Source organism: Orycteropus afer, unplaced genomic scaffold (genome assembly GCF_000298275.1).
Source record: "Orycteropus afer afer isolate SDZICR_OR568_19922 unplaced genomic scaffold, OryAfe1.0 scaffold00087, whole genome shotgun sequence".
NCBI lineage: Eukaryota > Metazoa > Chordata > Mammalia > Tubulidentata > Orycteropodidae > Orycteropus > Orycteropus afer.
Window position 1 is genome coordinate 8,767,155 of NW_006921674.1, and position 14,556 is coordinate 8,781,710.

The 14,556-nt window shown below is 33.8% G+C and overlaps 1 protein-coding gene across 1 annotated transcript in view; it reads right to left on the reverse strand.

The window, feature by feature from the left end:
* ASCC3 (activating signal cointegrator 1 complex subunit 3) overlaps positions 1–14,556 on the reverse strand; it is a 515,455-nt gene that overhangs the window by 143,919 nt on the left and 356,980 nt on the right. Inside the window, exons 22-28 of the mRNA XM_007942265.2 lie at positions 13,468–13,566; positions 12,258–12,426; positions 7,881–8,101; positions 5,579–5,664; positions 3,661–3,827; positions 3,406–3,551; positions 3,159–3,279 (exon numbers count right to left, since the gene is read on the reverse strand). Coding sequence (XP_007940456.1) covers positions 3,159–3,279; positions 3,406–3,551; positions 3,661–3,827; positions 5,579–5,664; positions 7,881–8,101; positions 12,258–12,426; positions 13,468–13,566 — 1,009 coding nt within the window. The remainder of the gene's footprint in view (positions 1–3,158; positions 3,280–3,405; positions 3,552–3,660; positions 3,828–5,578; positions 5,665–7,880; positions 8,102–12,257; positions 12,427–13,467; positions 13,567–14,556) is intronic.

The following is a 14,556-nucleotide window of genomic DNA, read 5'->3' on the forward strand; positions in this document are numbered from 1 at the left end:
CAGCAAGCAAGGTTGTATCATCTGCATATTACAGGTTGTTAATAAGTCTTCATCCAATCCTGATGTCCTGTTCTTCTTCATGTTGTCTAGCTTCTCAAATTATCTGATCAGCATACAGACTGAATAGCTATGGTTAGAGAATACAACCAAGATGTACAGCTTTTGTGATGACTGTTTTAATTGGGATGACTTGTTCCGTACCAATGACTGCCTCTTGGTCTATGTATAGGTTCCTCATGAGCACAATTAAGTGTTCTGGAATTCTATTCTTTGGAATGTTATCCATAATTTGTTAAGATCCACACAGTCTAATGTCATTGCATTGTCAATAAAACACAGGTAAACATATACCTGGTATTCTCTGTTTTTGGCCAAGATCTATCTGACATCAGCAATTATATCCCTCATTTCATGTCCTCTTCTGAATCCAGTTTGAATATCTTGCAGTTCTCCGTCTATATACTGCTACAAATTTTTTTTTTTAAAAAATTTTATTAAACAAAATTTTACTGGCATGTGATATTAATGATATTATTTGATAATTTCCACATTTGTTGGATTATCATTCTTTGGAATGGACACTTATATGGATCTCTTCCAGCCCGTGGGCCTGGTAGTTTTCTTCTAAGTTTCTTGGCATAGATAAGTGAGCACTCAGCATTGTATCCATTTATTGAAACATCTCAATTGGTACTGTGTCCATCACGGAAGCCTTGCTTTTTGCCAATGCCTTCAGAGCAGCTTGTGTTTCTTCTGTCAATGCCATCAGTTTTTGATCATATACTACCTCCTGAAATGGTTGAACATTGTCTAGTTCTTCTTTGTCTGGTGACTGTGTGAATTCCTTCCATCTTCTTTGGATGTTTCCTATGTTGTTCAATATTTTGTCCATAAAACCCTTTAATATTGCAGCTCGAAGCTTTACTTTTCCTTTAGTTCTTTCAGCTTGAGAAATGCTGAGCACGGTTTTCCCTTTGATTTCCTAATCCCAGGTCTTTGTACATGTCATTATAATACTTTACTTTGTCTTCTTGAGCTGCCCTTTGAAATATTCTGTTCAGCTCTTTTACTTCATAATTTCTTCCACTTGCTTTAAGTACTCTCTGCTCAACAACAAGTTTAAGAGTCTCCTCTGACATTCATTGTGGTCTTTTCTTTCTTTCCTGTCTTTTTAATGACCTTTTACTTTTTCATGTATGAAGTTTTTGATGTCATCTCACTATTTTTGCATCACACTTACTCTTGTGATGGTCTCTAAATTCAGGTAGGATATAATCAAGGTCTTACTTTGTTTTTGTGGACTTATCCTAATTTTCTTCAGCTTTAAGTTGAACTTGCATATGAGTAACTAATGGTCTGTTCCGTAGTCAGTTCCTGGCCTTGCTCTGACTGACAATGTTGAGCTTCTCCATCATCTCTTTCCTATTTGTTTCCACAGATGTAGTCTGATTTGATTCCTGAGCATTCCATCTGGTGAGGTGCATGTATATAGTTGCTGTTTAAATTGTTGAAAAAGGAAATTCCCAATGAATAGGTGGTTGGTCTTGCAAAATTCTGTCACATGGTCTCTGACATCATTTCTATTACCAAGGCCTTATTTCCCAGCTACCGATTCTTCTCTGTTTCCAACTTTGCATTCCAGTCATCAGTAATTACCAGTGCATCTTGATTTCACATTTGATCAATTTCAGACTGCAGCAGATGGCAAAAAATCTTCTATTTCTTCATCTTGGCATTAGTGGTTGGTATGTAAATTTGAGTAACAGTTATGTTCACTGGTCTTCCTTGTAGGTGTATGGATATTATCCTGTCAGTGACAGAACTGCACTTCAGCATAGTACTTGAAATGTTCTTTTGACAATGAATGTGGAACCATTCCTCTCCAAATGATCATTCTCAGCATAGTTAGCCATGTGATTTTCTGATTCAAAATGGCCAATGTCACCCCATTTCAGCTCATTAATGCCTGTGACATTAATCTTTATGCATTCCATTTCATTTTTGACAAATTCCAATTTTCCTAGATTCATACTTTGTACATTCTACATTCCGATTACCATAGATGTAACTAATACAGTTACATCTAATATATATGTTATTATACTATATATAGATTAGTTAATCTATACTATATATAGATTAGTTATATCTATCTGATATATATTAGATATATATTAGATAGATATATCTAATATATATCAGATAGATATAACTAATCTCAACAATATACATTATGAAAAATAAACTTATTTATCTTATTTCTCACAATGAAAATATTTTATTAGAATATTATAGAATAAAAAGAGTACTGCTTAAATAAATCATATTAGCGATATAATGCATAAAATATACATATTAGTACAATATTGGCATCATTTTTTCACATAATTATGAATGAATCTCGTTTCTTTTTTTAAACCTTAACATTTAATGGATTTTTGCTGCTGCAAGAACAGGTGTGGCTAAACAGCTCAGAGCAGATTTATTGTTCATTAGTGATTTTGTACAATGCTTCTGTAGAGGTGTAAATAATCTGAACTGCCAAGATTGGTCTCCAGTTCACAATCAATACTTTGCTTCTGTCATAAGGCTAATTACAGCAGCTAAAAAGTCACCTCACAACTGTCACCTCACAATCAACAGCAGTTCACATTAGAGAATTTATTTTAGAGTTTATTTTTAATTGATATAATAAATATTCCTTATGCAGCCCAAAGAAAATATGTTTAATAAAATACGAGTGTTATTCTTAAATCTGTCCTGCTTGCCTAATTTATGAGGAAAGGAAAAATAAACCACAAAAACTGCAATGTTGTAAAAAAAAAATCACTGAAAATTCTAAGTTTTATGGGTTTTGGCAAAAATTAAGATTATTTTTACTGTGATATTTGATTAACTTCAACTTCCTTTATCATATTTTTCAAGATAACTATCATAACAAAACACCTTAATAGATTAACATTAAGAATGATTTCACTGCTTTTTAAAATTATATACTTTTAGTAATTTTACTATAAAGACACTCTAATTCTTAACAGCTGAGGTAAGTAACTTTAGATATTTGTAGAAGCAGTATCTATCACCCTTTCAAAGAAACCCACACTTAATCGCTACCATGTGAAATTGTTACGATTTTGTTCCAAGAACCTGAAGCTTACCCTGAAATGTAGGTTTATTCATACTAGCCATACGAGGACAGTAATGTTGACCCGGGAAACCTTGAATATGAACTTCCAGTGGAACTGGGCGGACGGATGGTCGGAAATTAAACAAGCCCATCTAGAGTAAATAGGAGAGAAATAGTTTTCAGTTTTTATATCCAAGTTTGTAAGATTATAGTGTCTCTTTTAATGTGGCCACCTCAACCACGCTGTTAAATTCCTGATTTATCAATCCTCCACATACCTGCTTAATATTGAGCCAGTCAGCAAGGTCTCTGGCATTAGCTAATGCAGTGGATAGACCAACTATTCTAACGGGCTTTTCTGTGTGCGATGAGATGAAATTTGTTCGAGATACAATGACCTCTAGAACAGGACCTCTTTCCTCCCCTAGGAAATAGGAATAATATACATTAATCATTTAATAAACCCGGATGCTGGTTGCTACAGGTATGAGAGAAAGAGTTCACAAATTGGCTTTAGATACAGTGGTACACACCGAGCAGATGGATCTCATCTATGATGAGAATAGTGACTTGCCGAACATAGTTCCTATTTTGCCAGCTTCTGCTGACTCCATCCCACTTCTCTGGTGTAGTGACGATAAGGTCAGCATTGGCAATGGATTTCATATCAGGAGTCACATCCCCTGTTAGTTCAATAACTCTGGAGAGGAATAAATTAATCCTTTTTTAACTTTTCAGGTAACACATAACCTTGGAAAGGCAAAAATATATCTCTTCTAAAATGAAATTTTATAATGTTTAAAACCATCTCCCTTCCATTTCTGTGCACTGAGTCCAAAACATATTTGTCAAAGAATTCTAAGATATTTCCTTCCATAAAATAAAGGATGCATAATTAAAGCATTGGCACAGATAACCTCTAACTTTTACGTGGGAACACAAAGGTGTCAAATTTTCTATCATTATGTTTACAGAATTTCTGACCTACGTGGTTTTACAGAGTTGTACTTATACATCCTTTTCCATATGGCAGAATAAATATCCTTCTAATGAGGAAAAGTGTTAACTTATTAAGATGAAGACAGACATTCATTAAGAATGATTATGTGTAAGCTTATTTCCTAGACTAAAATTTCCTAAAGATATTACAGTAGGCTAATTCAAATGTATAAAAGACAAACCAGGAAAGAGAGACAGAGGAAGAAAAAAAGAAAGAGAAGACAGATAAGCCAGGGCAAATACGTGCCACCTCATAATGAGCAGACCTCAGTCTTGTAGAGGCTAAAATGAAAATATAAGAGAGAGACTTTTTAAAACCTATGTAAGTCTAGAAGAGTTAGATAATGGATAAGAAAATGTGGAGGGTCATTCCGAATTTTATGCAATCACCAAATAATTTCTACACGTAGTGTTAATACTTGTGAAAGAAAAAAAGGGAAAAGAATAGTTCCTCTAACTGTAGTGTTCTGAAAACTTGCTTATTGTTATTTATATTATTTTATTTTTATATGTTATTTATTATTTGATTATGTAATATATTCACTTCCTTCACAGAATATGTAGTTTCCACAACATCCCTATCCTCCACCCATCGAGGTACAATCACATATTCGCATTTTCTATTCCTGAAACAATCCCATATTCATATTCTCCATCTATTTTAAAAAAGGATATTTCATTTGATATTTTTTTTAACATTTGCCCTTTTGCATATAAAAACTTCATTTTTTTACACAGTGATACAATGTTTTGTATTGTCTGTACTGTAATTTACTTAGTGATGTCCTATTGACATATAGTCAAGTGGTCTTTTGCTATTAAAAATAATAAGACTGTAATGAATAACCTTATACAACATTAAAATATTAATAAAAAAAAGCATCATGTTCTTCAAATAACTTCCATTTCTAAAAAAAATTTACACATAAAATGTCTTTTAAGCTGTTTTCAAAGTTATTCTGAATGATAGGGAAAGAAAAAAAAGATAATGTATTTTTCATGTGTTTTAAATTAAAAATCTTTTGAGAAAATTATTTTACCAAATAAAAGTATGCATATGACTTCTACTGAAGGCTGGTGGTTCAAACCCACCAGCCACTCCTTGGAAGGAAGGTTGGGCAATCTACTTCCACAGTGATACCTCCTCGGAAACCCAAGGAGAGGTCGCTATGAGTTGGATCCAACTCCACGGCAGTGGGTTTGGGTTTTGGTTTTATGAAATAATGATGAAATAACTATGAGGATTTAATTTCTCAATCTTAAAACAGTCCTGCTAGTATTTATGACTGCTAATTGATAGAACATAAAAATATTAGTAAAATTTTAATAGTAGTAACACATCTTCAAATAAAAGATTATGAAAATCATTTAAAAAAATTTGATCACTTTATTTAACTCTTTGTCTGCTTAGACTATTCAGAGCATATCTTTTGAATAAAAGTAAGCACTTACTTTTTATCAAGTTTTTCTTCTATCCTAACTTTCCAGTCATCCATTCTTTCACGCACAAGGGCCTTTAAAGGTGCGATATATACAGCCTAAAAATTGGTGAAGGGGCAAAAAGGTGCTCATGAAAATAGTGACAGCCTTTTAACATAAAAATAGACTCCATGATAAAATATGACTGTGTAGTTTTAAAATGTATCTTTTAATACCAAGGACTTAAGTTACTAATTTATGTGGAAAAGTTATTAGCTCACTCAAATGACATTCATCCCAAGTAATATAGACATATAATGTATCATAACACTTTCTATCATAAAAATATTGATATGTACAAGTTTTAAATATTCTCTACAAAGTACAGAGACATTTTCTCTATTTTATAATGAAATTATCTCTTATCATAATATGAACAAATAAAACAATTATATTACATAGAGAAAATTAGGGTTCTAATAAAAATAAATGTTCTTCCTAGTATTATGACTAAGACTTACATGAGTTTTATGAAACTTTCATGAACAATTACTAATTTTCAAGTTTTAAAGACAAATAAGCTATTTGTTTAAATTTTAATGCAGATTTTATGAAAGCCCAATCACACATTTTAGGAGTTCAATCTTTTTATTAAAAAAATCTGGTCTTTAATAATCCAAACCTATATATTACCCAGTGAAGAAAAAATTCTTCATGATATATAAGGTTCCAAATTTAGACTGGGCATTGTTGCATTAATATGTCTTCTTATGGACCAATACCATGTGAGAGAGAAACCTGAGATGCAGAAGCTTAATATTAAGCAAGGAAGAAGAGTTATTAATTGGAAATCCCTGAAAAATGAAGTTAAAGCATTTGTGAAATCACAAATGATGAGGAAAAATAACATATCCCAATAACAACATCTCTAAAATACTTCTATCATAAAACATGAAGTACAGGCAGTCCCTGGGTTATAAATGAGATCCATTCCTAACTGTGTCTTTAAATCAAATTTGTAGGTTAAGTCAGAACAGGGGCAAACTGCTCTTATTTAGCTCTAGTGGCGTTGTGCCTAAGGCATTTGATTGCTAACCAGAAGGCTGGCGGTTCAAACCCACCAGCCACTCCTTGGAAGGAAGGCTAGGCAATCACTTCTGTAGTGATATTGCCTCAGAAACCCAAGGAGGGATCACTATGAGTCGGGTTCGACTGGACAGCAGTGAGGTTTTTTTTTTTTTTTTTTAATTGCTTTAGTGTAAGAAAGGAGTTCTGGTGGCATAGTGCCTGAGGCATTTGACTGCTAACCAGAAGGCTGGCAGTTCAAACCCACCAGCCATGTCACTGAAGGAAGACTAGGCAATCAACCTCTGTAAACACTTACCGCCTCGGAACCCTAAAGGGGGTTGCTATGAGTTGGAATTGACTCAATGGCAGTGAGTTTGGTTTTTTTTTGGTTTTAGTGCTTTGAAAAGCTGAAGTGTAACAAGGGAAGGTGAGTGTGATGAAGAATTTGTTGTGAGTAGGTTCAATCATTTCAAAGTGAGGGCAAATTTACATCAACATTAAAGGTCAATTACAATTTGTCCCTAAGTCAGGCATTCACAACCTGAGTACTTACTGTACTCCCACAATTTAAAAACATTTTTCAAGAAGCTTAAATCAATACTTATTTCATTTATAACATTGTTTAATATTAATTAATGATAACATCACTATTTAGAGAAATACAGAATTAAAGTCATCTCTGTATTTCCTATAGGAGCTGTGGTAGCATAGTGCCTAAGGAATTTGACTGCTAACCAGAAGGCTGGTGGTTCAAACCCACCAAGCCACTCCTCAGAAGGAAGGCTGGGCAATCTACTTCAGTAGTGATACCACTTCAGAAACCCAAGGAGGGGTCGCTATGAGTCGGATTCAACTCAATGGCATTGAGTTTTTATTTCCTATGTATAATCACACTGTGTTTACTAAAGTATTAGTACTTCCCTCACTGGCAAAGAATTTGGTTAGGAATTATTACATATCTTATAAATATGGTTCTGAGTTAGGTATCTTACAGTGAAATTGGTATCAACTGTAGGCATCTTATATTGAACATGAGCATCACTATGTACATGAGAAATCCAGCTGAATTACAGAAAAGTTTCAGGTAAATTTTCCGGTGGCCAATTTTTCTAATATGATGCAATATCTTACCCCTCTTGAAAAAATTCAGTGAGAGAATGACAAATCTACTCAACAGGTCCTTCCAATATCTTTAGAGTTAGCTTAGTTCTGAGATTATGCACCAACTTTTCTAATTGAATAAAGCATGTGATTCTTTCAAACAAACCTTTGAAGTGGGGTACTTGCTGAAGACTCTGAAAATGGCTAATTCAGCTGCAACAGTCTTCCCTGATCCAGTCGGTGCTCCAAGTAGGATGTTACAGTCTGTGTGATACAGTGTATGAAATATCTGTGTCTGTACAGGGTTAAAGTGGGTGAAGTTATAGAGGGCTTCATATTCTCGACATCCTAAAGCAGTGACTGGTAAAGGCTGAAGATCCAGCAATTCTGAAAAGAGGCAACAGGTATTGGTATACAATAACTGAAAAATACGCAAAATACTAAATACCACATTTTAGGGAGAAAAATAACTATCCTTAATTCTTTAGAAGAGAAAAAAAGTTTAAGAATAGATGCATGTTTATCAGTTATAGATCTTTTTTCTCCTTTTTCACTATATTTATAATATTGACATACTATAACCCCTTCCAGAGTTTCTTATAAGCCAATTATAATACTTGTATCTTTCTCTTCCAATTAGCAAAGCAACTTGAAAGGTAAGTATGTAAAAGTAAGCATATTATAGAACAAAAGTAAATTTACTCTAATTTGAAGAAAAATGAAAACTATTTGCAAACTTCAGTTCTGGAATGATTACTAATAACAAATGACTTTGATTTGCTTCACACTGATCAAGTGAGAGTGGTTGAATGAGGTGTTGGTCTAGTCAATTGAAAATGAAATAGAATCTTTTCTAATCTATTAAGAAAAAATGACTACAAAGTCATTTTCTGTCTCCAAAGTTTGGAGAAAGTACCTAGTGTAAAAGCATTATAAAATAATTGCAAATAAAATTGAGACAGAAGGGAAAAAAAACTACAAAAGAAAGGCTTCTATGAAAGTAAATGATCAGATCAAATTGATTATTAAGTTTTATGTGTCTCGTTTTCCAACAAAGGAGGTTAAGATGTGTTTGAGGAAAGGGAACAAAGTTCAGTTTTTAAGACTAAACTAAAGTATGTTTCCTAGTCCAGGAGCTATTATAAAATGACACAGAGTTTAATAACTTTGGAAACAAGAATATATCTCTATTCACTACCTCTCTGTGGTAGAAGAATAATTGGAGAAATCACTTGGTGTTTGGTTCTTCCCTGTGACTACTTCCATTTAAACACCGACACTGTACTGCACAAGTTAGCTGAAACAGATCAAGCCAACATAAAGATGCCTCATTTTTATCTTTTAAGTATATATCTATATATCAGTGAAAGAACTCCTGAACTACAGGCACAAGACTGAGAGTTCCTAAAGGAAATAGAATATTACCTGTAGTGTCTATCCTCTGTCCCCTACCCTTCCTTGTCTACAATATAAGTTGGCAGATCAGAACAAATAATATTTCCTTTGGAAGTTAGAGAATCAGAAACAAATATTTCCCATTTCAAATGTTTAAAGGAGGTAGGAGAATCCAAAATATGCTCCATGTGGAAGAGCACAAAGGAGCTCTGGTAGCACAGTGGTTAAGGTATTTGACTGCTAACCAGCAAGTCAGTAGTTCAATGCCACCTCTGCAGGAGGAAGATGAGGCAATTGATTTCTGTAAAGATTTACAGGCTTGGAAACCCTATGAGTTGCTATTCGTTTGAATCAACTTGATGGCAGTGGGTTTAGTTTTTGGTTTGGAGGGCACAAAAGTTGTTGCATGGAAAACTTGTGTACAAGAAGGCACATCTTAAGTTTACTTCAGCTTCTGAGAGAGACTGCAAAGTGAGTTTGTCTAGACAGCTAAGTGGCCTGCCAAGGATGTGGCAGCATTGGGCCTGGGCATCTGGTAGCACTTACCTCAGTGAAAAGAGGGCAACAATTGTCAAGAGTTACATGGTACCATGGAGGCAAACAAGGGGTAGTGTGATGTCTATATAGCTCTCTGGGAGTATGCTATCTGCATAGGTTAGGACTGACGTGATCAAAGGACTCCATCTCTCTAAATTACCAGCCACTTAAATCCTTAGTAATTTAGAATAATTCCAAGAAGAAACACAATGAGAGAATTAAAACTGAGTAAATAAGAACTACACTGAGAAAATCCTGAAAGATACTAGATTCAGGTGTTACCCATTATGTAGATTGGAGATCCAGGGAGTTAGAAAATTAAAATGGTGTAGAGAAGCAAAGCTAAACTTATATATCCTTGAGGAGTCCTTGGGTGGCACAGCTGAGCACTTGACTAGTAGCCAGAAGGCTGGCAGTATGAATTCACCCAGAAACACCTTGGAAAACAGGCTGGGTGATCTGCTTCTGAAAGGTCGCAGCCTTGAAAACGCTGTACACATGGGTTTCCCACGAGTAGGAATCGGCTCAACAGCAACTAACAGTAATAGCATGTATCGCTGAGTACCCGACAGACCTTGTCTTTTCCCATAACCCATAAAGGTACCAAGTAGAAAATGATAGGCGGTTTTATTTTCAAGATTATTTCATTGGATATGATTTCACTTATTTGAAGCTTTGGGTTGAGAATTAAAAAAAGAAATCAGTAAGGGGATATGGTGGTCTGCATCCTGAGTTAGGTCTTCATTGGACAGTGTCAAAATGGAAAGTAAGGCAAATTCTCTTACCAAAAAATGTACTTAAAAGCCAAAAAGTTAGTATTTTTTAAAATTATCTTTGCCCCATTGCTCTGCTCTATCAATCATAGGTAACTGAGAACTAACTGCATACTTTCTATGCCAGATAAAATCTCTTAAATTTTTTGTAGCACTGAAAATCAAGATGGAAGGAGTGGAGGCACTGTAAAATTCAATGCCAAGGAAAAGCACATATTTATTCTTAATAGAGATTATAAATGTTTTACATATTTGTTGACTATTCTAAATTAAGGCACTTTATTTTGTAAAAGATGAAGATTTTTCTTAGCTGAATTGAGCTAAAAGGGATGCTTCTATATATACTTTGAGCCAAATAGAACTTGGAATAATTGCGGTTACATTTTATACTTCCAGTATCAATTGAGATGCCCTGGTGGCACATTTACTGCTTTTTAAAACATGGTTAGAAATCAGCTAATTATATAAATAGTAGTTAGCCACTCAACAAAGCAGTGATTAAATGACCATTAAAATACAATGCTAACATGTTTAAAACCAAGGGCTAAAGGCAAAGAGAGCTAGAATTGATACTGATAGCATGTATTTCAAATTAAAGCACCATTTTTAATATATTTTCAGTTTCTAGATTTCACATATAAGCATTCTTAAAAAAAAGACTAGAAAACAAGATTTTCTTTATAAGAAGATCAGTAGATATTGCAGTCTCATTATTTTTCTGTATTGACAGATTGTTTAGTTCAGCTGTGTCAGGATATCAAAACAGAATTAAGCTGAAATATAAAGTATCTCTCTTTAAGATATGCTAAGATAATGAACACGGTGCAAATCTGACAAAAATGGCAAAGCTTAAAGTCACATTATGGCTTTCTTGTACTTCCAAAAGGACTAAAAATAATATGTATCTTGAAAAAATATTAAGTACTGGAATTTCTATTCTGATTAGGAGTCAGAATTTGTCTTTGGAAGAATTACATGAAAAAAGTTTTATGTTTCTATAATTAAGGGCCTGCTGAAATGAATACTCATAAGTTATCGATTTCCAATAGGAGAAAATAACCGTAATACACTAATTAATAGATTAGTATCAGGAGATTTTTGACACAGGATAATTCATGGGGCTTATTGAAAGTATCACTGTAAATATTTATTCATGAAATTTTGCTTCTTTAACAAGTCAAAAGGGAACGGCAAATGCTCACGTGAAGGCTCTAAAATGGATGTCTGCCAGTTCCGGCAATGAAAAAGAGAACCACAGGAGACAGTAGATGACCATACAGCCTTTAGAAATGTTAATGTAGAGGAACAGAACTAATATAAAGGGCACATAGACTGCTGGGCATGAACTGACTTGAGGTATATGTGAATCCATTCTGTAGATATAATAACATGACTCCTTAGCAATAGCACTTTTTCTGGCATAGAAGCATATCAGATGGGTAAAAAAGAAATAACTCATTTTAATTAATCTAACATACTAGAAATTAGTAAACTGTAGTAAGTACCAGGGAAAAATGAGTATCTATGGAGAAATTAGAGAAATTTTACATAAAAATAGGGTCAAAGGCACACAGAATAAAAAGAAAAAATAAAATAAGTCTTATGTTTGGTAGAACTATTAGAATCGGACTAGCTTTTGTTTAATGTTTTTTGAACTCAAACAAAAGTTAAGGCCCATCATTAAGCGCTACAAAATATATACATACATGATTTTGAATAAATAAGTTAGATTTTGATTCATATTCAAACAACTTTAATGATACTCAGACACTTTTCAACAATAATTAAAACAATAATTTTTGGAACTCATTGATTCAAGTTACTATCTAATGTGTTACCTGTATGAGGAGGATGTCTCTCTGGCAGAATCAGATGTTGAAAGTTGATAATACATACAGCCTCAGCTCCTAACCACCTATCAGACACTGCTCGAATGTAGTATTGAGAAGGCAAAGGCTCAAAAATAGGGATTGTAAATACTAGTAGTTGAGCTTCTTTACTAATGACCTAATATGAAATAAAGAGGAAAATGAATATGGATACTCTAGTTATCATAAAGATTTTATTAGTTTATTGTTAATACAATGGCATCCTACAGCAAGAGTTACTAAAAACAAAAGTACGGTGGATTTCTAGAACACTGGTAGATTCAAGTATTTCAGAAACTTGTGGATGGATACATTCTGAGATATCTAATATAACAGAAAGTAAAACATATATTTACATACGCATATCATCATGTATTAACAAGGTAATAATTTGACTCATCATCAGACATTCTCAAACTTCATTAATTTATCTACCATATTCAATATATAGTGTTATATTTACTTAATATTTTTCTTTAAATTCTATCACTACCTTAAGTAGAACAAAAGAAATACTTGGCATAAATAGAAAGTTATCATGAAGACAAAAGGTATGAAAACAAAACATTTGTATGAAATTCTACTGCTGCCCACCCAAAGTTCTCAGCCTGAAGCTTGTTTTATTTCTGGTAAAAGAAAAATTATGAATGCAGCATTAAACATATGCTAGCATCAAATTGAGTCTTTCTCTTGGGATTAACAGAGAATTAAAAAGGGAATGTCCTTTTCCCTATGTAATTCAAAACTCTTTACAGGTATAGTATACCTGTAACACCAAATTATTATTTATCCCACCTGTTGTACATATTCCACACCTCTGGAAGCCATACTGTAACTGATGATAAAGATTACAATTGAATTTCTCAAACTAAGATCCACTCCTCGGAAGGAAGATTGGGCAATATTTCTGTAGTGATACTGCCTCAGAAACCCAAGCAGGGGTCGCTATGAGTCGGGTCCGACTCCACGGCACATAACAACAACAAGATCACATTGAATATATCACTACTAAAAAACTTAACTGTTTTCTTTTAAATCCAAATAGAAACATAAAATATAAATAAAGCTTTAAGGGCACGATGAAATTATGGAGAAATGGAGGTAAAACATAAATTATTAGTTCATACTTTCTCATTATGATGGCAACATAATGAGGATATACCCAGAGATACATATTTACCTGTTTTTTTAGAATCAAAAAATACTCTGAATGATAAATGTGATCATTTGTAGGATCTTCTACCCAAATCCACCAGGGTTCTCCTACTGTTCCATGGACCTAGAAGAAAAATAGTTTCCTAATACTATGTATATCAAAACTCCAGTAAGATACTGTTGTTTACATATTCAGCACCCATTTATCTCCCTCAGCTTTCCTGATACATAATTTAAATAACGTAAAATTCATCCATCTGGAATATTCAGTTCAGTGGTTCTTAATATATTTACTGAGTTGTGCAACCATCACCATAAGTTAATTTTAGAATATTTTCATCACCCCTAAAAGAAACCTTATACCTATTAGCAGTCACTTCCCACTTCCACTACCACTACTTCTTCCTTTCCACTAAGCCCTGAATCACAACTCTACTCTCTTTCCCCACAGATTTGCTTATTCTAGCCATTTCACACATATAGAATCATAAAATATGTGGCCTATGAGTATCTTTTTAAAATTATTGTAATATATTCAATATTTATCTATGTTGCAGCATGCATCAATACTTTTCTTTTTATTGTTGAATAAACTTGTTCAGTATTCCTCTCTTCCTTATATGACTGAGGAGAAAGTGACTCCATGTGTTGGGATAATTGTGATTAGCATAAGACAATCAGCTCATGGCATTCCCTTGATATGGAATAGGAATATGACCAATACTGGTCAAATCAGACTGAAGAAAAGGTCTTACAGTCCATACTTTAGGCTGGGAAAGTGAGTGTGTGTTTCCTTCTCACTGCTAGATATGATCATGAAAACATGAAAATATTTGGAAAACAGTTCACAGTGCTAGCAGAGTAAAGTGATGGAAATATCCTGGGTCCTGGATGACATTATTACACAGAAGACCCAACCATCCTTTGGGCTTGTTCTACCTGTGGACCTTTCATTGTGCAAGATAATATATTTCCTTATTGCTTAAGTCAGTTTGAGTTCTTGCATTCTGAACATCTCAATAATTAAGTACTCTGTTTTATTAATGGGAGCTCTGGTGGCATGGTGCCTAAGGAATTTGACTGCTAATCAGAAGGCTGGTGGTTCAACCCCACC